We start from the raw sequence: 24,440 nt of genomic DNA, 5'->3' as shown, positions 1-24,440 counted from the left end.
AGGTCTACAGATAAGATAAAACCTCTCAATTATGGGCGAGGTGCACCAAAAATTACAGTAGTGCTCTGCAGATAGAATACATATGCAGGTACTGTTCTTTTAGAAGCACAGCATGTAATCAAGAATTTTTTATATATTTTCTGAAGCATATTACTTCAGAAAGCAAAATTAAATACTTGTGCACATTTGAAGAGTGCTTTCAAACATTTTGCAGTGAAACAGCCACTGCAAAATATTTGAGAGTACTATGCACTTTGTATTAGGTGGTCATCTGGAAAAAGCAGTACCTGCACACATATCCCTCTGATGGTAAGGCTAAAACCTCAAATTATATTATACACATGTAATAATGTGTGCTGACAAGATTAAACCTTCTAATCATACACTGCTGAAGGAGCTGTGCATGTTCATTTGCAGGTCTACAGATAAGATAAAACCTCTCAATTATGTGTGGGGAGCACAAAAATTACATTAGTGCTCTGCAGATAGAATACATATGCAGGTACTGTTCTTTTAGAAGCATAGCATGTAATCAAGAATTTTTAATATATTTTCTGAAGCATATTACTTCAGAAAGCAAAATTAAATACTTGTGCACATTTGAAGAGTGCTTTCAAACATTTGGCAGTGAAACAGGCACATTCACTGCAAAATATTTGAGAGTACTATGCACTTAGTATTAGGTGGTCCTCTGGAAAAAGCAGTACCTGCACACATATCCCTCTGATAATAAGGCTAAAACCTCAAATTATATTATACGCATGTAATAATGTGTGCTGACAAGATTAAACCTTCTAATCATACACTGCTGTAAGAGCAGTACATGTTCATTTGCAGGTCTACAGATAAGGTAAAACCTCTCAATTATGTGTGGGGAGCACAAAAATTACATTTTGGCTCTGCAGATAGAATACATATGCAGGTCCTGTTTTTTAGAACCACAGCATGTTATCATGAACTTTTAATATATTTTCTGAAGCATATTACTTCAGAAAGCAAAATTAAATACTTGTGAACATTTGAAGAGTGCTTTCAAACATTTGGCAGTGAAACAGGCATATTCACTGCAAAATATTTGAGAGTACTATGCACTTAGTATTAGGTGGTCCTCTGGAAAAAGCAGTACCTGCACACATATCCCTCTGGTGATAAGGTTAAAACCTCAAGTTATATTATGCGAATATAATAATGTGTGCTGACAAGATTAAACCTTCTAATCATACATTGCTGAAGGAGCTGTGCATGTTCATTTGCAGGTCTACAGATAAGATAAAACCTCTCAATTATGGGCGAGGTGCACCAAAAATTACAGTAGTGCTCTGCAGATAGAATACATATGCAGGTACTGTTCTTTTAGAAGCACAGCATGTAATCAAGAATTTTTTATATATTTTCTGAAGCATATTACTTCAGAAAGCAAAATTAAATACTTGTGCACATTTGAAGAGTGCTTTCAAACATTTTGCAGTGAAACAGCCACTGCAAAATATTTGAGAGTACTATGCACTTTGTATTAGGTGGTCATCTGGAAAAAGCAGTACCTGCACACATATCCCTCTGATGGTAAGGCTAAAACCTCAAATTATATTATACACATGTAATAATGTGTGCTGACAAGATTAAACCTTCTAATCATACACTGCTGAAGGAGCTGTGCATGTTCATTTGCAGGTCTACAGATAAGATAAAACCTCTCAATTATGTGTGGGGAGCACAAAAATTACATTAGTGCTCTGCAGATAGAATACATATGCAGGTACTGTTCTTTTAGAAGCATAGCATGTAATCAAGAATTTTTAATATATTTTCTGAAGCATATTACTTCAGAAAGCAAAATTAAATACTTGTGCACATTTGAAGAGTGCTTTCAAACATTTGGCAGTGAAACAGGCACATTCACTGCAAAATATTTGAGAGTACTATGCACTTAGTATTAGGTGGTCCTCTGGAAAAAGCAGTACCTGCACACATATCCCTCTGATGATAAGGCTAAAACCTCAAATTATATTATACGCATGTAATAATGTGTGCTGACAAGATTAAACCTTCTAATCATACACTGCTGTAAGAGCAGTACATGTTCATTTGCAGGTCTACAGATAAGGTAAAACCTCTCAATTATGTGTGGGGAGCACAAAAATTACATTTTGGCTCTGCAGATAGAATACATATGCAGGTCCTGTTTTTTAGAACCACAGCATGTTATCATGAACTTTTAATATATTTTCTGAAGCATATTACTTCAGAAAGCAAAATTAAATACTTGTGAACATTTGAAGAGTGCTTTCAAACATTTGGCAGTGAAACAGGCATATTCACTGCAAAATATTTGAGAGTACTATGCACTTAGTATTAGGTGGTCCTCTGGAAAAAGCAGTACCTGCACACATATCCCTCTGGTGATAAGGTTAAAACCTCAAGTTATATTATGCGAATATAATAATGTGTGCTGACAAGATTAAACCTTCTAATCATACATTGCTGAAGGAGCTGTGCATGTTCATTTGCAGGTCTACAGATAAGATAAAACCTCTCAATTATGGGCGAGGTGCACCAAAAATTACAGTAGTGCTCTGCAGATAGAATACATATGCAGGTACTGTTCTTTTAGAAGCACAGCATGTAATCAAGAATTTTTTATATATTTTCTGAAGCATATTACTTCAGAAAGCAAAATTAAATACTTGTGCACATTTGAAGAGTGCTTTCAAACATTTGGCAGTGAAACAGCCACTGCAAAATATTTGAGAGTACTATGCACTTAGTATTAGGTGGTCCTCTGGAAAAAGCAGTACCTGCACACATATCCCTCTGGTGATAAGGTTAAAACCTCAAGTTATATTATGCGAATATAATAATGTGTGCTGACAAGATTAAACCTTCTAATCATACATTGCTGAAGGAGCTGTGCATGTTCATTTGCAGGTCTACAGATAAGATAAAACCTCACAATTATGGGCGAGGTGCACCAAAAATTACAGTAGTGCTCTGCAGATAGAATACATATGCAGGTACTGTTCTTTTAGAAGCACAGCATGTAATCAAGAATTTTTAATATATTTTCTGAAGCATATTACTTCAGAAAGCAAAATTAAATACTTGTGCACATTTGAAGAGTGCTTTCAAACATTTTGCAGTGAAACAGCCACTGCAAAATATTTGAGAGTACTATGCACTTTGTATTAGGTGGTCATCTGGAAAAAGCAGTACCTGCACACATATCCCTCTGATGGTAAGGCTAAAACCTCAAATTATATTATACACATGTAATAATGTGTGCTGACAAGATTAAACCTTCTAATCATACACTGCTGAAGGAGCTGTGCATGTTCATTTGCAGGTCTACAGATAAGGTAAAACCTCTGAATTATGTGTGGGGAGCACAAAAATTACATTAGTGCTCTGCAGATAGAATACATATGCAGGTCCTGTTTTTTAGAACCACAGCATGTTATCATGAACTTTTAATATATTTTCTGAAGCATATTACTTCAGAAAGCAAAATTAAATACTTGTGAACATTTGAAGAGTGCTTTCAAACATTTGGCAGTGAAACAGGCATATTCACTGCAAAATATTTGAGAGTACTATGCACTTAGTATTAGGTGGTCCTCTGGAAAAAGCAGTACCTGCACACATATCCCTCTGGTGATAAGGTTAAAACCTCAAGTTATATTATACGCATGTAATAATGTGTGCTGACAAGATTAAACCTTCTAATCATACATTGCTGAAGGAGCTGTGCATGTTCATTTGCAGGTCTACAGATAAGGTAAAACCTCTGAGTTATGTGTGGAGAGCACAAAAATTACATTAGTGCTCTGCAGATAGAATGCATATGCAGGTACTGTTCTTTTAGAAGCATAGCATGTAATCAAGAATTTTTAATACATTTTCTGTAGCATATTACTTCAGAAAGCAAAATTAAATACTTGTGCACATTTGAAGAGTGCTTTCAAACATTTTGCAGTGAAACAGTCACTGCAAAATATTTGAGAGTACTATGCACTTAGTATTAGGTGGTCCTCTGGAAAAAGCAGTACCTGCACACATATCCCTCTGATGGAAAAACTAAAACCTCAAATTATATTTCACGCATGTAATAATGTGTGCTGACAAGATTAAACCTTCTAATCATGCAATGCTGAAAGACCTGTACATGTTCATTTGCAGGTCTACAGATAAGGTAAAACCTATCAATTATGTGTGGGGAGCACAAAAATTACATTAGTGCTCTGCAGATAGAATACATATGCAGGTACTGTTCTTTTAGAAGCACAGCATGTTATCATGAATTTTTAATATATTTTCTGAAGCATATTACTTCAGAAAGCAAAATTAAATACGTGTGCAGATTTGAAGAGTGCTTTCAAACATTTGGCAGTGAAACAGGCACATTCACTGCAAAATATTTGAGAGTACTATGCACTTAGTATTAGGTGGTCCTCTGGAAAAAGCAGTACCTGCACACATATCCCTCTGGTGATAAGGTTAAAACCTCAATTTATATTATACGCATGTAATAATGTGTGCTGACAAGATTAAACCTTCTAATCATACATTGCTGAAGGAGCTGTGCATGTTCATTTGCAGGTCTACAGATAAGGTAAAACCTCTCAATTATGTGTGGGGAGCACAAAAATTACATTAGTGCTCTGCAGATAGAATACATATGCAGGTACTGTTTTTTAGAACCACAGCATGTTATCATGAACTTTTAATATATTTTCTGAAGCATATTACTTCAGAAAGCAAAATTAAATACTTGTGCACATTTGAAGAGTGCTTTCAAACATTTTGCAGTGAAACAGCCACTGCAAAATATTTGAGAGTACTATGCACTTTGTATTAGGTGGTCATCTGGAAAAAGCAGTACCTGCACACATATCCCTCTGATGGTAAGGCTAAAAGCTCAAATTATATTATACACATGTAATAATGTGTCCTGACAAGATTAAACCTCCTAATCATACACTGCTGAAGGAGCTGTGCATGTTCATTTGCAGGTCTACAGATAAGATAAAACCTCTCAATTATGTGTGGGGAGCACAAAAATTACATTAGTGCTCTGCAGATAGAATACATATGCAGGTACTGTTCTTTTAGAAGCACAGCATGTTATCATGAATTTTTAATATATTTTCTGAAGCATATTACTTCAGAAAGCAAAATTAAATACTTGTGCACATTTGAAGAGTGCTTTCAAACATTTGGCAGTGAAACAGGCACATTCACTGCAAAATATTTGAGAGTACTATGCACTTAGTATTAGGTGGTCCTCTGGAAAAAGCAGTACCTGCACACATTTCCCTCTGATGATAAGGCTAAAACCTCAAATTATTTTATACGCATGTAATAATGTGTGCTGACAAGATTAAACCTTCTAATCATACACTGCTGAAAGAGCAGTATATGTTCATTTGCAGGTCTACAGATAAGGTAAAACCTCTCAATTATGTGTGGGGAGCACAAAAATTACATTAGTGCTCTGCAGATAGAATACATATGCAGGTACTGTTCTTTTAGAAGCATAGCATGTAATCAAGAATTTTTAATACATTTTCTGAAGCATATTACTTCAGAAAGCAAAATTAAATACTTGTGCACATTTGAAGAGTGCTTTCAAACATTTTGCAGTGAAACAGTCACTGCAAAATATTTGAGAGTACTATGCACTTAGTATTAGGTGGTCCTCTGGAAAAAGCAGTACCTGCACACATATCCCTCTGATGGAAAAACTAAAACCTCAAATTATATTTCACGCATGTAATAATGTGTGCTGACAAGATTAAACCTTCTAATCATGCAATGCTGAAAGACCTGTACATGTTCATTTGCAGGTCTACAGATAAGATAAAACCTCTCAATTATGGACGAGGTGCACCAAAAATTACAGTAGTGCTCTGCAGATAGAATACATATGCAGGTACTGTTCTTTTAGAAGCACAGCATGTTATCATGAACTTTTAATATATTTTCTGAAGCATATTACTTCAGAAAGCAAAATTAAATACTTGTGCACATTTGAAGAGTGCTTTCAAACATTTTGCAGTGAAACAGCCACTGCAAAATATTTGAGAGTACTATGCACTTTGTATTAGGTGGTCATCTGGAAAAAGCAGTACCTGCACACATATCCCTCTGGTGATAAGGTTAAAACCTCAATTTATATTATACGCATGTAATAATGTGTGCTGACAAGATTAAACCTTCTAATCATACACTGCTGAAAGAGCAGTACATGTTCATTTGCAGGTCTACAGATAAGGTAAAACCTCTCAATTATGTGTGGGGAGCACAAAAATTACATTAGTGCTCTGCAGATAGAATACATATGCAGGTACTGTTCTTTTAGAAGCACAGCATGTTATCATGAATTTTTAATATATTTTCTGAAGCATATTACTTCAGAAAGCAAAATTAAATACTTGTGCACATTTGAAGAGTGCTTTCAAACATTTGGCAGTGAAACAGGCACATTCACTGCAAAATATTTGAGAGTACTATGCACTTATTATTAGGTGGTCCTCTGGAAAAAGCAGTACCTGCACACATATCCCTCTGATGATAAGGCTAAAACCTCAAATTATATTATACGCATATAATAATGTGTGCTGACAAGATTAAACCTTCTAATCATACATTGCTGAAGGAGCTGTGCATGTTCATTTGCAGGTCTACAGATAAGATAAAACATCTCAATTATGTGTGGGGAGCACAAAAATTACATTAGTGCTGTGCAGATAGAATACATATGCAGGTACTGTTCTTTTAGAACCACAGCAAGTTATCATGAATTTTTAATATATTTTCTGAAGCATATTACTTCAGAAAGCAAAATTAAATACTTGTGCACATTTGAAGAGTGCTTTCAAACATTTGGCAGTGAAACAGGCACATTCACTGCAAAATATTTGAGAGTACTATGCACTTAGTATTAGGTGGTCCTCTGGAAAAAGCAGTACCTGCACACATATCCCTCTGGTGATAAGGTTAAAACCTCAATTTATATTATACGCATGTAATAATGTGTGCTGACAAGATTAAACCTTCTAATCATACACTGCTGAAAGAGCAGTACATGTTCATTTGCAGGTCTACAGATAAGGTAAAACCTCTCAATTATGTGTGGGGAGCACAAAAATTACATTAGTGCTCTGCAGATAGAATACATATGCAGGTACTGTTCTTTTAGAAGCATAGCATGTAATCAAGAATTTTTAATACATTTTCTGAAGCATATTACTTCAGAAAGCAAAATTAAATACTTGTGCACATTTGAAGAGTGCTTTCAAACATTTTGTAGTGAAACAGTCACTGCAAAATATTTGAGAGTACTATGCACTTAGTATTAGGTGGTCCTCTGGAAAAAGCAGTACCTGCACACATATCCCTCTGATGGAAAAACTAAAACCTCAAATTATATTTCACGCATGTAATAATGTGTGCTGACAAGATTAAACCTTCTAATCATGCAATGCTGAAAGACCTGTACATGTTCATTTGCAGGTCTACAGATAAGGTAAAACCTATCAATTATGTGTGGGGAGCACAAAAATTACATTATTGCTCTGCAGATAGAATACATATGCAGGTACTGTTCTTTTAGAAGCACAGCATGTTATCATGAATTTTTAATATATTTTCTGAAGCATATTACTTCAGAAAGCAAAATTAAATACTTGTGCAGATTTGAAGAGTGCTTTCAAACATTTGGCAGTGAAACAGGCACATTCACTGCAAAATATTTGAGAGTACTATGCACTTATTATTAGGTGGTCCTCTGGAAAAAGCAGTACCTGCACACATATCCCTCTGGTGATAAGGTTAAAACCTCAATTTATATTATACGCATGTAATAATGTGTGCTGACAAGATTAAACCTTCTAATCATACACTGCTGAAAGAGCAGTACATGTTCATTTGCAGGTCTACAGATAAGGTAAAACCTATCAATTATGTGTGGGGAGCACAAAAATTACATTATTGCTCTGCAGATAGAATACATATGCAGGTACTGTTCTTTTAGAAGCACAGCATGTTATCATGAATTTTTAATATATTTTCTGAAGCATATTACTTCAGAAAGCAAAATTAAATACTTGTGCAGATTTGAAGAGTGCTTTCAAACATTTGGCAGTGAAACAGGCACATTCACTGCAAAATATTTGAGAGTACTATGCACTTATTATTAGGTGGTCCTCTGGAAAAAGCAGTACCTGCACACATATCCCTCTGGTGATAAGGTTAAAACCTCAATTTATATTATACGCATGTAATAATGTGTGCTGACAAGATTAAACCTTCTAATCATACACTGCTGAAAGAGCAGTACATGTTCATTTGCAGGTCTACAGATAAGGTAAAACCTCTCAATTATGTGTGGGGAGTACAAAAATTACATTAGTGCTCTGCAGATAGAATACATATGCAGGTACTGTTCTTTTAGAAGCACAGCATGTAATCAAGAATTTTTAATATATTTTCTGAAGCATATTACTTCAGAAAGCAAAATTAAATACTTGTGCACATTTGAAGAGTGCTTTCAAACATTTTGCAGTGAAACAGTCACTGCAAAATATTTGAGAGTACTATGCACTTAGTATTAGGTGGTCCTCTGGAAAAAGCAGTACCTGCACACATATCCCTCTGATGATAAGGCTAAAACCACAAATTATATTACACGCATGTAATAATGTGTGCTGACAAGATTAAACCTTCTAATCATGCAATGCTGAAAGACCTGTACATGTTCATTTGCAGGTCTACAGATAAGGTAAAACCTATCAATTATGTGTGGGGAGCACAAAAATTACATTATTGCTCTGCAGATAGAATACATATGCAGGTACTGTTCTTTTAGAAGCACAGCATGTTATCATGAATTTTTAATATATTTTCTGAAGCATATTACTTCAGAAAGCAAAATTAAATACTTGTGCAGATTTGAAGAGTGCTTTCAAACATTTGGCAGTGAAACAGGCACATTCACTGCAAAATATTTGAGAGTACTATGCACTTATTATTAGGTGGTCCTCTGGAAAAAGCAGTACCTGCACACATATCCCTCTGATGATAAGGCTAAAACCTCAAATTATATTATACGCATATAATAATGTGTGCTGACAAGATTAAACCTTCTAATCATACACTGCTGAAGGAGCTGCGCATGTTTATTTATAGGTCTATGGATATAAGGTAAAACGTCTCAATTATGGGTGAGGTGCACCAAAAATTACATTAGTGCTCTGCAGATAGAATACATATGCAGGTACTGTTCTTTTAGAAGCACAGCATGTAATCAAGAATTTTTAATATATTTTCTGAAGCATATTACTTCAGAAAGCAAAATTAAATACTTGTGCACATTTGAAGAGTGCTTTCAAACATTTGGCAGTGAAACAGGCACATTCACTGCAAAATATTTGAGAGTACTATGCACTTATTATTAGGTGGTCCTCTGGAAAAAGCAGTACCTGCACACATATCCCTCTGATGATAAGGCTAAAACCTCAAATTATATTATACGCATATAATAATGTGTGCTGACAAGATTAAACCTTCTAATCATACATTGCTGAAGGAGCTGTGCATGTTCATTTGCAGGTCTACAGATAAGATAAAACATCTCAATTATGTGTGGGGAGCACAAAAATTACATTAGTGCTGTGCAGATAGAATACATATGCAGGTACTGTTCTTTTAGAACCACAGCAAGTTATCATGAATTTTTAATATATTTTCTGAAGCATATTACTTCAGAAAGCAAAATTAAATACTTGTGCACATTTGAAGAGTGCTTTCAAACATTTGGCAGTGAAACAGGCACATTCACTGCAAAATATTTGAGAGTACTATGCACTTAGTATTAGGTGGTCCTCTGGAAAAAGCAGTACCTGCACACATATCCCTCTGGTGATAAGGTTAAAACCTCAATTTATATTATACGCATGTAATAATGTGTGCTGACAAGATTAAACCTTCTAATCATACACTGCTGAAAGAGCAGTACATGTTCATTTGCAGGTCTACAGATAAGGTAAAACCTCTCAATTATGTGTGGGGAGCACAAAAATTACATTAGTGCTCTGCAGATAGAATACATATGCAGGTACTGTTCTTTTAGAAGCATAGCATGTAATCAAGAATTTTTAATACATTTTCTGAAGCATATTACTTCAGAAAGCAAAATTAAATACTTGTGCACATTTGAAGAGTGCTTTCAAACATTTTGTAGTGAAACAGTCACTGCAAAATATTTGAGAGTACTATGCACTTAGTATTAGGTGGTCCTCTGGAAAAAGCAGTACCTGCACACATATCCCTCTGATGGAAAAACTAAAACCTCAAATTATATTTCACGCATGTAATAATGTGTGCTGACAAGATTAAACCTTCTAATCATGCAATGCTGAAAGACCTGTACATGTTCATTTGCAGGTCTACAGATAAGGTAAAACCTATCAATTATGTGTGGGGAGCACAAAAATTACATTATTGCTCTGCAGATAGAATACATATGCAGGTACTGTTCTTTTAGAAGCACAGCATGTTATCATGAATTTTTAATATATTTTCTGAAGCATATTACTTCAGAAAGCAAAATTAAATACTTGTGCAGATTTGAAGAGTGCTTTCAAACATTTGGCAGTGAAACAGGCACATTCACTGCAAAATATTTGAGAGTACTATGCACTTATTATTAGGTGGTCCTCTGGAAAAAGCAGTACCTGCACACATATCCCTCTGGTGATAAGGTTAAAACCTCAATTTATATTATACGCATGTAATAATGTGTGCTGACAAGATTAAACCTTCTAATCATACACTGCTGAAAGAGCAGTACATGTTCATTTGCAGGTCTACAGATAAGGTAAAACCTATCAATTATGTGTGGGGAGCACAAAAATTACATTATTGCTCTGCAGATAGAATACATATGCAGGTACTGTTCTTTTAGAAGCACAGCATGTTATCATGAATTTTTAATATATTTTCTGAAGCATATTACTTCAGAAAGCAAAATTAAATACTTGTGCAGATTTGAAGAGTGCTTTCAAACATTTGGCAGTGAAACAGGCACATTCACTGCAAAATATTTGAGAGTACTATGCACTTATTATTAGGTGGTCCTCTGGAAAAAGCAGTACCTGCACACATATCCCTCTGGTGATAAGGTTAAAACCTCAATTTATATTATACGCATGTAATAATGTGTGCTGACAAGATTAAACCTTCTAATCATACACTGCTGAAAGAGCAGTACATGTTCATTTGCAGGTCTACAGATAAGGTAAAACCTCTCAATTATGTGTGGGGAGTACAAAAATTACATTAGTGCTCTGCAGATAGAATACATATGCAGGTACTGTTCTTTTAGAAGCACAGCATGTAATCAAGAATTTTTAATATATTTTCTGAAGCATATTACTTCAGAAAGCAAAATTAAATACTTGTGCACATTTGAAGAGTGCTTTCAAACATTTTGCAGTGAAACAGTCACTGCAAAATATTTGAGAGTACTATGCACTTAGTATTAGGTGGTCCTCTGGAAAAAGCAGTACCTGCACACATATCCCTCTGATGATAAGGCTAAAACCACAAATTATATTACACGCATGTAATAATGTGTGCTGACAAGATTAAACCTTCTAATCATGCAATGCTGAAAGACCTGTACATGTTCATTTGCAGGTCTACAGATAAGGTAAAACCTATCAATTATGTGTGGGGAGCACAAAAATTACATTATTGCTCTGCAGATAGAATACATATGCAGGTACTGTTCTTTTAGAAGCACAGCATGTTATCATGAATTTTTAATATATTTTCTGAAGCATATTACTTCAGAAAGCAAAATTAAATACTTGTGCAGATTTGAAGAGTGCTTTCAAACATTTGGCAGTGAAACAGGCACATTCACTGCAAAATATTTGAGAGTACTATGCACTTATTATTAGGTGGTCCTCTGGAAAAAGCAGTACCTGCACACATATCCCTCTGATGATAAGGCTAAAACCTCAAATTATATTATACGCATATAATAATGTGTGCTGACAAGATTAAACCTTCTAATCATACACTGCTGAAGGAGCTGCGCATGTTTATTTATAGGTCTATGGATATAAGGTAAAACGTCTCAATTATGGGTGAGGTGCACCAAAAATTACATTAGTGCTCTGCAGATAGAATACATATGCAGGTACTGTTCTTTTAGAAGCACAGCATGTAATCAAGAATTTTTAATATATTTTCTGAAGCATATTACTTCAGAAAGCAAAATTAAATACTTGTGCACATTTGAAGAGTGCTTTCAAACATTTTGCAGTGAAACAGTCACTGCAAAATATTTGAGAGTACTATGCACTTAGTATTAGGTGGTCCTCTGGAAAAAGCAGTACCTGCACACATATCCCTCTGATGATAAGGCTAAAACCACAAATTATATTACACGCATGTAATAATGTGTGCTGACAAGATTAAACCTTCTAATCATGCAATGCTGAAAGACCTGTACATGTTCATTTGCAGGTCTACAGATAAGGTAAAACCTATCAATTATGTGTGGGGAGCACAAAAATTACATTAGTGCTCTGCAGATAGAATACATATGCAGGTACTGTTGTTTTAGAACCACAGCATGTTATCATGAATTTTTAATATATTTTCTGAAGCATATTACTTCAGAAAGCAAAATTAAATACTTGTGCACATTTGAAGAGTGCTTTCAAACATTTTGCAGTGAAACAGTCACTGCAAAATATTTGAGAGTACTATGCACTTAGTATTAGGTGGTCCTCTGGAAAAAGCAGTACCTGCACACATATCCCTCTGATGATAAGGCTAAAACCTCAAATTATATTATACGCATGTAATAATGTGTGCTGACAAGATTGAACCTTCTAATCATACACTGCTGAAGGAGCTGTGCATGTTTATTTATAGGTCTATGGATATAAGGTAAAACCTCTCAATTATGGGTGAGGTGCACCAAAAATTACAGTAGTGCTCTGCACCTTGAATACATATGCAGGCTATCCTAGAATGATCTAACCATTTTTTCATAGAAAACAATAGAACGTTGTGTTTTGGTTAACAAAGATTTCAGCTAAGAAATGCGATTCCAGAACAAATAATCTTCATTAGCCAAGGTGTCACAGTACTTGTGCACATTCTGAGAGTGCTTTCAACCATTTTGCAATGACACCAGGTGGTCGCAGCTAAATGTTTTAGAGTACTATACATTTTGCATTATTTGGTCCTCTGGTAAAAGCAGTACCTGCACACGTACAGCTCTGCGGATAAGGCTAAACGTTCAAAGTATGCCATACATTTTCCTTAAAAAACATTACCTTTTTACATTTTACTTTTTACAAAATGCAGAATCACACAGACAAGAGATTTTCCACAGGTAAAATAAAAAAAAAATTAGAAGGAACTTTGCTTAAAAGTACCAAAACAATTGTTAGGTGGGCCATTGTACGGCAATTCTGCATCATTTTTCTGTCCCCTTAAATGTAGTAATGCAACTACTGTTCCCTTCAATGCATGCTTTACATGCTTTTACTGCACTACACGAGGCAACTAAATACTCTAAAATTAGAGAACTCGTTACTGAATCCCAAAATTTGTTTTCTGTAATCTAAATTCTCTGGTGAATTGGTCCTGAAACTGGTCTTTGTTGACAACGTGAATTTAGAACTGCTCTTACCAGATGTGGGAGCCAGTGCAAAAATAAGAACAGACTTTATATTTCTCAGATGTTGCCAAGTTCCACTATTACACACTTTATATATATTTGCTCTATCATCACACTCCATTTTCAGTGAGGATTGTGTGAGCACAATATTCCTTCAAATTAGACTTGAAAATGGGATTGCAACTCTCTCAGTGGTGAAGGATGCATCAATTTGATCACAGACTCTTTTCCTAGTCCAATGTTTATCTGTTCTCGTCTGCCATTCTGCCACACACATATACAAAATTTTTTATTACGTCATAGCCAGTTGGTGAGTTCATTTGCAAGTAAGTTCATTTCCAGTCTATAACTCACTTCACCACAGCATCAGTGAATTACATGTTTGTTCTTGGATAAAATGAATTTGGTTGCATATTTTCAATGAGCAACAGCCTATTTTGATATATAATAACCTTGATGAAAAATACAATATAAATAAATTTCATGAGCTCTCCTCAGCGCTTCTTTCTAACACATCATCTTTCTAAGCCACATGACAATCTACTACCCCTTGTACCTATCCAATACAAAATAACTTATTGGGTGTGATCTATAGGCCTACATATAGTATGCAAAAAGAAAAAACTCCCTGAGAATCCCCTGGGTTTACAATGATTGTAGGGTAATGACTATTGTGTGAGTGATGTCATATCATTGCTAATTTAAAAATACTTGTGAAACTTTCTAAAAATCTGTATACACACCAATTATCTCTCTCCAAACGAACTCAAATTATACAAATATTATCTAACTTGATAATTATGCAGTAAGCTAATCATAAATATATATTATAAAAATACATCATTTCTTTCCTTACTGTTACTTCATACACATAGTTCTTTTGCTCTAACAATCACTTTTATTCCTTCTAATTGAACCCAAATGTTGTGTTGCAACACACTCAATGGCAAACATTATGTCAATTTGATTATTGATCCTTTTCCAGTCCAATGTTTATCTTCTCTCAAACGTAGCATTCTGAGCATGCATATGCGAAATCGTCATTATGCCATAGCTTTATTGACATTGTTACAGCATAGCTAGTACAAATTGACATGAAAAATAAATAAAATACAGCAAATAAAAAAAAAACTTACAAAAAAATCTGATTTTTTTAGGGGAAAAAAGTTTTGAAATTCTGCAGTATTGAGAGTATCTCACAGTTTTGTAGTTCAGTGCAGCTACCCATACAAACTACAGACAATTCATAGTAGTTGACAACTTTGTTTTCAGCTAATAATGAAACTCCTCAATTTTAGGAATAAAAAAAATTATAAAAACAGAGTTAAAATTGTGTAATTTGGAGTAAAAAAAGATATTCAAAAAACAAAATTTGTGCGAGCAAAAATAAACATTAAGAATGCAAACCTCAGATATAAAAGGCACACCACTGCATGCAAGACAACGTTGACAAGGTGATAACCCCACGGCCGCAGTTGATGAAGGGCATAATTTAGACGAAATGTCAAGACACAGAGTGGACGATATGATTTATGGCTGTGCTCCTGAAAATAAAAAAGTAGAGAATTACGCCTGACATAAAAAGAAAGTAGAGTTGAAATTTTTTGGATATCAAAAATTGGTTTGAATTGTTACAAAATTATAACTAATATTTTCAAATAATTTTCAACCACAATAAATACATTATATAACAAATTATATGGAGTATTTATTTTTTTTAATTGTCTGCTTTGCACAGAATTTATGTGATCAAAAATCTGGTTCATTTTTACCACTCAATGTTTAATGATACTTAAATAATTCATTCATTTATCCACACTCAATCAAAAGATTGTAAAAAAAAAAAATTAATATACTTTTTCAATTAAAGTTGAGCTGTTAGCACTTAATAACATAATCATTGCTACTTTTGCAAGTTATATGTACCCCAGGACTTGACAAATCGAAAAGAAATTTAGGCACCAGCAAAATTTAAAGAATGCCAAGCATTTTTTTACCAACAAAATCAGTCCAGAATAGCCAATTTTTGGACTTGTCCAGGACTTGGGGATCCCTTTCTATACTAGCAGACATGCTCTAGCATAATTTCCAATAATTTTTGCTGTCCTCAGACTTGATAAGTTATCATACATGAAAAAAATCAGGGGCTAATATCAATTTTTTAGTTGACCTGCCACCTGGGATTTGTCAAGCCACGATGTAAGTTCCATGTTACCCAATGTGTGATAGTGTATTCTATACTCAATTGTGTGTTTAGTGGAGTACACTTGTTGACTTCAAGATAATTTTTCTTTGGAAATTAACGCTCAAGTAACGAACACATTTGTGGATTTTTCTAGTATAGAAGAGGAAAGAGGATAAAAAAACAGGTTAGCAGAAAATAATATCCCCCACATGCCTCAAAGCGCAACAGTACTGCACCTCAAAATTTTGGCACTAATAATGAGGGTAAAATTTTTTTACCCCAATTTTTTGGTACCTGGGATTTGTCATACCCAAGCTGTTGGGTATCGCGTCAAATCATCGCCAACAAAAACATCGCTCATCAAAACATCGGCGTCAAAACATCGCCGTGACAAAAACATCGCAAGTCAAAACATCACTGTCAAAACATTGCAGTCACAAAAACATCGCACGTCAAAACATCGGCGTGACAAAAACATCGCACGTCATAACATCGCCGTGACAAAAACATCGTTTCAAAAAGACATCGGATATTTTTTATTGCGCTTCATTATTTTATTATTGCTTTATTCCTTAAGATTATATACTATCGCATATTTTTCTGAGATTTTATTACAGAAATAATAAAGGTACAGGTGAACTTAGCTGATAAATTATTAGCTACTACGTTTCTTCTTTAGGTCATAAAAATCATAATCTTGTCATAAGCTTGTGTTATCAATAATTATAAGGTTTCGAGGTGAATGTACTGTATATATGCATACAGTGTCACTTTATTGACAGTGATTGACAGTAACATTTATTTGAAGACAACCAACCAAAAAAATACGTTAAATGCGAATAAAACTGTTTTGTTGGCGTCAAAAGAGACGTTGCAACAACATCGTAATTGGATTTTTGAGCACACGTGTCCGTATAAAAAGTTAATATTTTTATTTTAATAACTATACACTCCCTGGCAACATGAATGGCATATCTGAGTACTATACACGTTATTTGGATAATTTTTCTAATTGAAAGTATTCCTGTAGGGCAGGGTTGATAAAAAAAACGTTTTTTTTTAAAAAAACCAAAAAACCGGGTTTTTTTGGTTTAAACCAGGTTTTTTAGTTTAAACCGGTTTTTTTGTTTTAAATAGTATTAACATTAAAAACAATGAAATTTCTGAAAAATCATTCCCACTTCCAATAATTAACTAAAATAAAATGTTTATTAATGTAATTAACACTATTCCCATGCTAATTAATCAATAAATATTTATTACATTTTAACAAAAACCAACTTTTGCAATTTAATTATTTGTTGCTTAACTCAATGGATTACTGTGTGTTTGAAAATTCTTTTAATGTTATTATTAACCATATAGTATATAAAGGTTTTTCTCCAGTTACTTTCAGGATACTTAATTAGGAAGCTATTTTGCAAAAAGTAATAAAAATTAGGTGAATATAATGTATTTAATAAAGCATAAATAATGCAGATTAATTAGCAATGATTTACGATATACAGGGTGATTATAACTAAGGTTCTGATTTCAAAACACTGTAAAAAAAGAACGATTGTGAGAATGACTTGAAAATTGACATGAATATTCCTGAAAAAATTCAATTTTATTTGATAAAGGGGAAAAAATACTTAAAAATGTAAAATTAATGACATCATCCAACATGTGGGAAATTTGCTCGCAGAATGGAAACGATAGCCAGTCATGGCAAAATGATACCTTAATTATAGCATTTACGATTTCATAATTCATGGAAACATCACAAAAAATGAAGTAATTGAACAAATAACTACAACTTACTTAAAAAATGTTAAATATGTTGTCCACCGCGTGTTCTGGCTATGAGGTTGAAAGAACAAAAATTCTTGTTCGACAACAGAATCGGAGTATGCCATGGTCATAATGTGGATGTGCTTGCAATTCAGCTTTATTAAACCAAACGCGCGCCGCAAATCTCACCGCATCGAAATTATAATCAATAAACCAATAATTTTCTTTTTTGAAATCTGATTATTTATACTTCCTGATTTGTTCGAAATTCTGATTCACCCAAATTCAAATTTACCCAAGAAAAACTAATTTGTAAATAACTCAAACTTCATCCTGAACAGTAACTTGATGACATGCCGTCTGCAAGCGCAATGTTTACATTGATTGAAAATAACTTATTATATATTTTTTTAATTAACTGTGTTTTAATTTTCATAAATTAAAAATAAATTGAATTCAAACACATATTTATACTGCAAACAATATTTGAACAATTGTCATCTACGGGAAAACGGGGGGGGGGGGTAGGAAATTGATCATGGTCACAAGGGGGCCACAGGAATGAAAAATGGTTGAAAGGGGGTCATGAGCAAAAAAAGGTTGAGAACCATTGGTCTAGGGCGTTCACTCGATTAGTGAAAGGAAGTGGGTTTGATTCCCCGCAGGGGCAGTTAAATTTTCTCTCTTTCCAAAATATATCTTCGCATCAGCCAGCTGTTAAAAAAAACCTTTTTGTATAATACAGAATTTATAAGAACTCTCTCTGTTCATTGTCCATTACTCAAAAAAAGGCTGAATTCGAACGATTGAGAGAAAACTAATAGGTGTGGAAACAGTCGAACACAGACATATACATGACAGTTTGGCTTTGTCACAACCAAAGCCGCTTGAAAGTTTAATGCACTTTTAGTGCAGCTTTGGTTACCAGTTGAACAAAAAAAAAGGGATGTGATTTCCATTACAATTTTTAATCCATTAAATTTTTAATTTTAAAAATTTTTCATAAGGCGATCTTATTTCGAGGGCCATGTTCAGGCGATGTTTTGACGTATTTGGCTATGTTTTTGACCGCAATGTTTTTGTCACGGCGATGTTTTTGTTCGCGATGTTTTGACATATTTGGCGATGTTTTTGTCACAGCGATGTTTCGACAAGCGATGTTTTTGTCACAGCGATGTTTTGACAAGCGATGTTTTTGTCACAGCAATGTTTTGACAAGCGATGTTTTTGTTACAGCAATGTTTTGACAAGCGATGTTTTTGTCACAGCAATGTTTTGACAAGCGATGTTTTGACAGTGATGTTTTGACGTAGACCCAAGCTGTTGAGTTCACAAGATTATTCACAAATTTTGTAATAATTTTAATATACACTCATTGCCATAAAAATTTGCGCACCAAGAAATAATTGTGGGATCGAAACGAAAGTTGGCCTGAAGGTACACGTCGGGCAGATACGCAAATGATTAGAAATGTAGCGTGATCGCGCATTGCGTAATGCCACTACAGGGCATTGAACTTCGTTCTCCATGGAGTATAACACATGTAAGCAGAGCTTGCTGGAGTGTATTTAATTGTTTGCAAAGGAAATGCTGAGGTAGTCATGTCGTTACGCCGCCGTCGAAGACCATATGAGCAGTTGTCAGAGTTCGATAAGGGAAGAATCATCGGGATGATGGAAGCTGGGTGGTCAGCTCGGCGAGTAGCTGGTCAACTAGGCCGTTCTGATTTTACTGTGAGGTGGTGTTGGGACCAGTGGACAGAAGAGACGTCATTTACACAGCGACCAGGTTCAGGATGCCCTCGACAGACCAGTCGTCGAGAAGACCGTCACATCATCCGAAACGCACACGTAGAGCCAATTGCCTCATTGGCCGCTATCCAGACACAGGCAGCTGCTTCACTACGGGCCCCTGTGTCTTCCCGAACCATCGCAAGGCGCCTGGCTGAAGGACATCTGGTATCGCGGCGCCCATTACGTGTGCTGCCAATGACACCCACCCACCAACGCCTCCGTTTGGAGTGGTGTCGAGTACGACGGGATTGGACTGCAACGGAATGGAACCAGGTCGTCTTCAGCGACGAATCGAGATTCAACTTGAGCAGTGATGACAATCGTGTTCGTGTGTGGAGGCCCCGTGGTGAACGCTTCAATCCAGCCTTCGCTTTACAGCGACACACCGCTCCCACAGCTGGTGTCATGGTATGGGGTGCCATTGTTTACAATACACGGTCACCCCTAATATCGATCCATGGCACAATGACAGCCCAGCGGTACGTCCATAACATCCTTCAGTCACATGTGTTTCCACTCATGGCAGGGCTCCCAGGAGCCATTTTTCAACAAGACAATGCTAGGCCACACACAGCAAGGATGTCACAAGACTGCCTCCGCCACATTACCACCCTTCCCTGGCCTGCTCTATCCCCAGATTTGTCACCAATCAAGAATATCTGGGATCATTTGGGATGGCAAGTTGGACACCCTACGAGGTTGGTCGAACTAGAGGCGCATTTACAGCAACTGTGGAACGAGATGTCTCAGGACATCATACAGAACTTGTATGCCTCAATGTCCGCTCGTATCGCAGCGTGCATTCGCGCTAGAGGGGGTCCAACAGAGTACTAAAACTTCTGTTCATCTGTACTTTTTTCTGCAATAAATTATCCTTTTTCTTGGATTTTCTAGTCACTTACTTATATCAACGTAGTACTTACATGTGTAAAATTTCGTTTCATTTTGACGACTTCTTCTGGGTGCGCAAATTTTTATGGCAATGAGTGTAGTTGTCAACACAAAATTAGAGAAGTATCTTACTTTATCAATAGGTGTACCCCAGAAATCATGAAAGAAAAGATTTTGTAGAGGTGTAGTGGGCCAGAGATCTTTGTTATCTCTTATCGCTGACATATCATCAAACACAAATCCACAGTTCAAAGCATTGTGGTAACAAATAAAAACAGCTACTATCAATCCAATATAATGTTTCGGATAGATTCCAGGATCAAATTCGAAAGCCATCTGAAAGAAACAAAACTATAATTTTCATAAAAATCTATCACGATTTACAAAACTATGATATAGGGCAGGGATTCTCAAACGGTGCATCATCAACCTTTGTCAGAGGTTGGTCAAAGCGATTCTTTGTTTAACTACTCTGGGGAGCTCAGGTGCGGAACTATATCTATCCCCCATAGATATAGCCAAATATGCAATATTGCCCTCAATGCGATAATTCATAAAATTTTTGTAACTTTTCTTATCAACATTTTTGATTAAATAACAAATTCAAGAAAACTTCAACTAAAAAACAAGAGAAATTAGGACGAAGAAAAAAAAATGCAGTTTACATTGTTAACTACAATTTTTTAAATCACCCCTCCCAACAGCGAGATCTAGATCCGCCTTGAAGACCTGTTTTTGGGCATAATTTCCCAAACTTTCTGTTCCATCGTCCATTTCATCATTGCTGCTATCAGGCCTATTGATTTCATTATTCTTTTGTATACCTTAAATTCACAATGAGGCTATGATTCTGTAAGTGAGGGTGTAACCAAATTAGCGATTTTTTTTTCCACAGCCAATAACTTACCTTAACGCTTTGGCTTTCAAAATTTTTCATTGAAGACCAAATTTTTTTTCAAGCCAATGTACTATTCTCATCTTTTTAGCACCATTTTCAATTCTTATTCTCACTCACGTCTTTTTGTTCTGACTCATAGCTGAGCTTTACTGTTAGCTGGGTTGGGGAAGACTGAATTCTGTTAAGAATTGTAGCTTTTCCTCACCAGATTGAAGAAAATTAATCTATGGGGGAAAAGGAAAACTTTCATGCCAAAGATACATATTTAAGTAACAAGCCTGAACACAAGAGAGCAAAGCCGCTAACATAAAAAAAAAATAGCACGAAAAGATGAGAATTGCACTTTGGCTAAAAATCCTGTAAGTACCCTAGCGGTAAGGTTCCACTAATAGCAACTAAAGAAAAATGTCTGTCTTTAACAGAAGTCTATCTTGCACCAGCAAAAGAAAGCACAGTTTCTTGCCCGAAATATGATGCTAAAGTGGTATTTAACAGCTATCAACTTGTAAATTTTGGTTGGCATTGACTTCACAAAAATAAGTATTCCCTATCAAAACATAATGGTTCTGTCTAAGGTGCCTATTTGACCGGGAGGCATTTCTAGGCCTACAATTAATCCAGTGCTCACACTCACATTGCCAAGGGGGTGAAATCATAATCACCGAAATATTCAGAGCTAAGATTCCATAAGCAAGGTTGTTGCCAAACTGGTGATTTCCAATTGCAAGAATCAGAATTTTTTTTTTTCTGTCGAACATTTTCAACATAGTAGAAATTGAACATAGGTGGCAAAAAAAAAAAATTTCATAACATTCAAATTCGCCCCAAAAATACAAAAAAAAAAAAAAACCAACTATTCAACGCCAACCAAATTATTTGCATCAATTCAGTTTGAAACTATTTTAGGGCCAATTTGGACAAGAAATTAGGCTTTCTTTCACAGGCATTAGATCGACTTCAGTTAAAAAGTGAAGCATTCATCCATGAAAAAATGGAAAAATCAATGAGCCAAGGATGCATATTTAAGTAACGAGCACAATAATACAGGTGAGCTAAGATGCTAATGACAATAAGAATTGAAAAAGATGCAGAAAAAAAAAAAAAAAAATTAAGGACAGTACATTGACTTCAAAAACATTCCAGTCACCAACAAAAATTTTGAAAAGCCACAGCAACAAGTAAAATATTGGCGATAGAGAAAACTGCTCTCAGTTTTTAGCAGAAATTGGTCTTCAAAGTCTTAACCTCATAACCAAAGGAGAATTTGGTGACATAAGCAATTTAAAACTCATAAGTTAGAACATTGGCAAATTAATGCTTGTTATCTAATAAAATTGTTATTTTATTGACAAAATGAAAAATTTCGAGATTTTGTGCAAGGACGATCAACAATAGAGAAACACTGATTGCTTCGGCTGTTCGCTGTGGTGACTTTTTTTTATGAAACAAAAACTGATTTGAATTCACTTTAGCATCCAAAAACTAGAGAAAACCATCTTCAGCATCAACCACTACTGCCGATAGATAACACACTGGTTATCTATCGGCTTCCGCGATGGGAAGCCCAAGAAGGGACCCCATGATTTTTGGTAACAAAATCAAGCATGGGAACTTGCCTGGAAAAATCTGAAAATTACTTAGTGATAAAGTGATCTTTTTTTGACTTTTTCTTGACTTCTGTGACCATTTTTCTCATTTCGTGACTTTTTCATGATGGTGAAAATCCAGGAGTTTACCATGATGGTAAAAATAGTGTCCAGCAGCGATCCACATAAAAAATTTGGTTGGTGTTGAATTTGCAGCAATAAATGTTCGCCATCAAAATATAATTGTTCTGTCTAAAGGCATCTATATGACCTAGAGGGTCTTTCTAGGGACTCCAGTGTCGATCCAGTGTCCACACACACACCACGAACGGGCAGAAATCTTGGCGGGAAAACAATCGCCAATTCGGCGGCAACCTCGCTAATGGACTCATAGCCTTCATATATTATTTTCACTTGACATCTTAATTTTCTGGATATAGGGACCTAACACACATAATGACAAAGAATTACCATACACACAAAAACTGTTAAAAATTAAGTGCACAGAAGCATATAATTTTACGTTTAAATTTTAAAAATGGTATTCTTTTAATATTCGAAAAACTAATTTATAATAAGGCAAGAATTAACTGTTTGATGATGATAAAATATAACAATTTATTTCCATATGCGAAATAAACAGCATCGAATAAAGAACACTCACTTGAGATATTTTAATAACTAACAATGACAATGTTAATTTTTATACAAAAATAACTTTTTAAATAACTCATAATCTTTTGTATATAATATTTCACATTTTAATTTCAAACTTTGACAATTACATTGTAAACATCAGAGGTTAGTAACGATTCTAAAATTTCGAAATGAGAATCAAACTTTAGTTACTGGGTGCTTTCATCCACAAAATGTTTCTAACAACTTCACATATTTTGATTGGGGTAACAATGATATAGATTGAGTCAATTTTTGCGTATATCTGTCAATAAAATCTGAGCACATGTATTTACTGCATAAAAATCAAAAATAATTCCAGGAAAAATTTGACAAATATAGACACAACCTTATTTGTAACGGGACGTATAGCCAAGGAGATCACATCATATTACATAGATAGCCAAACCCATCGCCTGCGAGCAAAATGTTGCCCTCAGAGTCATCAAAGCATAGCCGGAGATAGACTTGGAAGTCTGGGGGGCAAGGTCATTATTGCTGGGGGGGGGCACGATGATGATGATGTCAATTCACATATACATATATACATTAGATCAGTCGACTTCACCTTTGGTGCTGGGGGAAGGGGCAATGCCCCCCCACGCCCCCCCCGTATCTCCGCCCATGCATCAAAGGGTCCGCGACCTCACTCAAACCTGATTTTGTAGAAATTATCTAGGCGGCATATTCACAGATCACTTGAGTGACTCGCGCCGCAGTTTCAGAGCACTTAAGTGACCCATTGAACCAAAGGCGGATTTAATGGCGGACGCACCAGGCGCGCTCCCGAGGCTCCGACTTCTAAAGGGCCCCAAAAAACCAAACTTCACATTATTTTCCAATTTAAGGGGCCCAATATTTTCTTTTGAGCCCAGGACCTCGACCGACTGTTAGTGTAAATAATGTCTGATAGATGGCAGCACATGTAACGTGTTGTTAT

General features: G+C 35.3%; 1 protein-coding gene across 1 annotated transcript in view; it reads right to left on the bottom strand.

Moving 5' to 3' along the window:
- LOC149072164 (protein O-mannosyl-transferase Tmtc3-like) overlaps positions 1–23,651 on the bottom strand; it is a 101,134-nt gene extending 77,483 nt beyond the window's left edge. Inside the window, exons 1-3 of the mRNA XM_089246805.1 lie at positions 23,490–23,651; positions 20,474–20,677; positions 15,107–15,243 (exon numbers count right to left, since the gene is read on the bottom strand). Coding sequence (XP_089102931.1) covers positions 15,107–15,243; positions 20,474–20,677 — 341 coding nt within the window. The 5' untranslated portion in view covers positions 23,490–23,651. The remainder of the gene's footprint in view (positions 1–15,106; positions 15,244–20,473; positions 20,678–23,489) is intronic.
- Between the last annotated feature and the right edge of the window lie 789 nt (positions 23,652–24,440).

Source organism: Pholcus phalangioides, unplaced genomic scaffold, assembly GCF_987345545.1.
Source record: "Pholcus phalangioides strain wild (caught in Gottingen) unplaced genomic scaffold, Ppha-v1.0 ptg000017l_1, whole genome shotgun sequence".
NCBI lineage: Eukaryota > Metazoa > Arthropoda > Arachnida > Araneae > Pholcidae > Pholcus > Pholcus phalangioides.
This window is presented reverse-complemented; position numbering and strand designations above follow the sequence as displayed.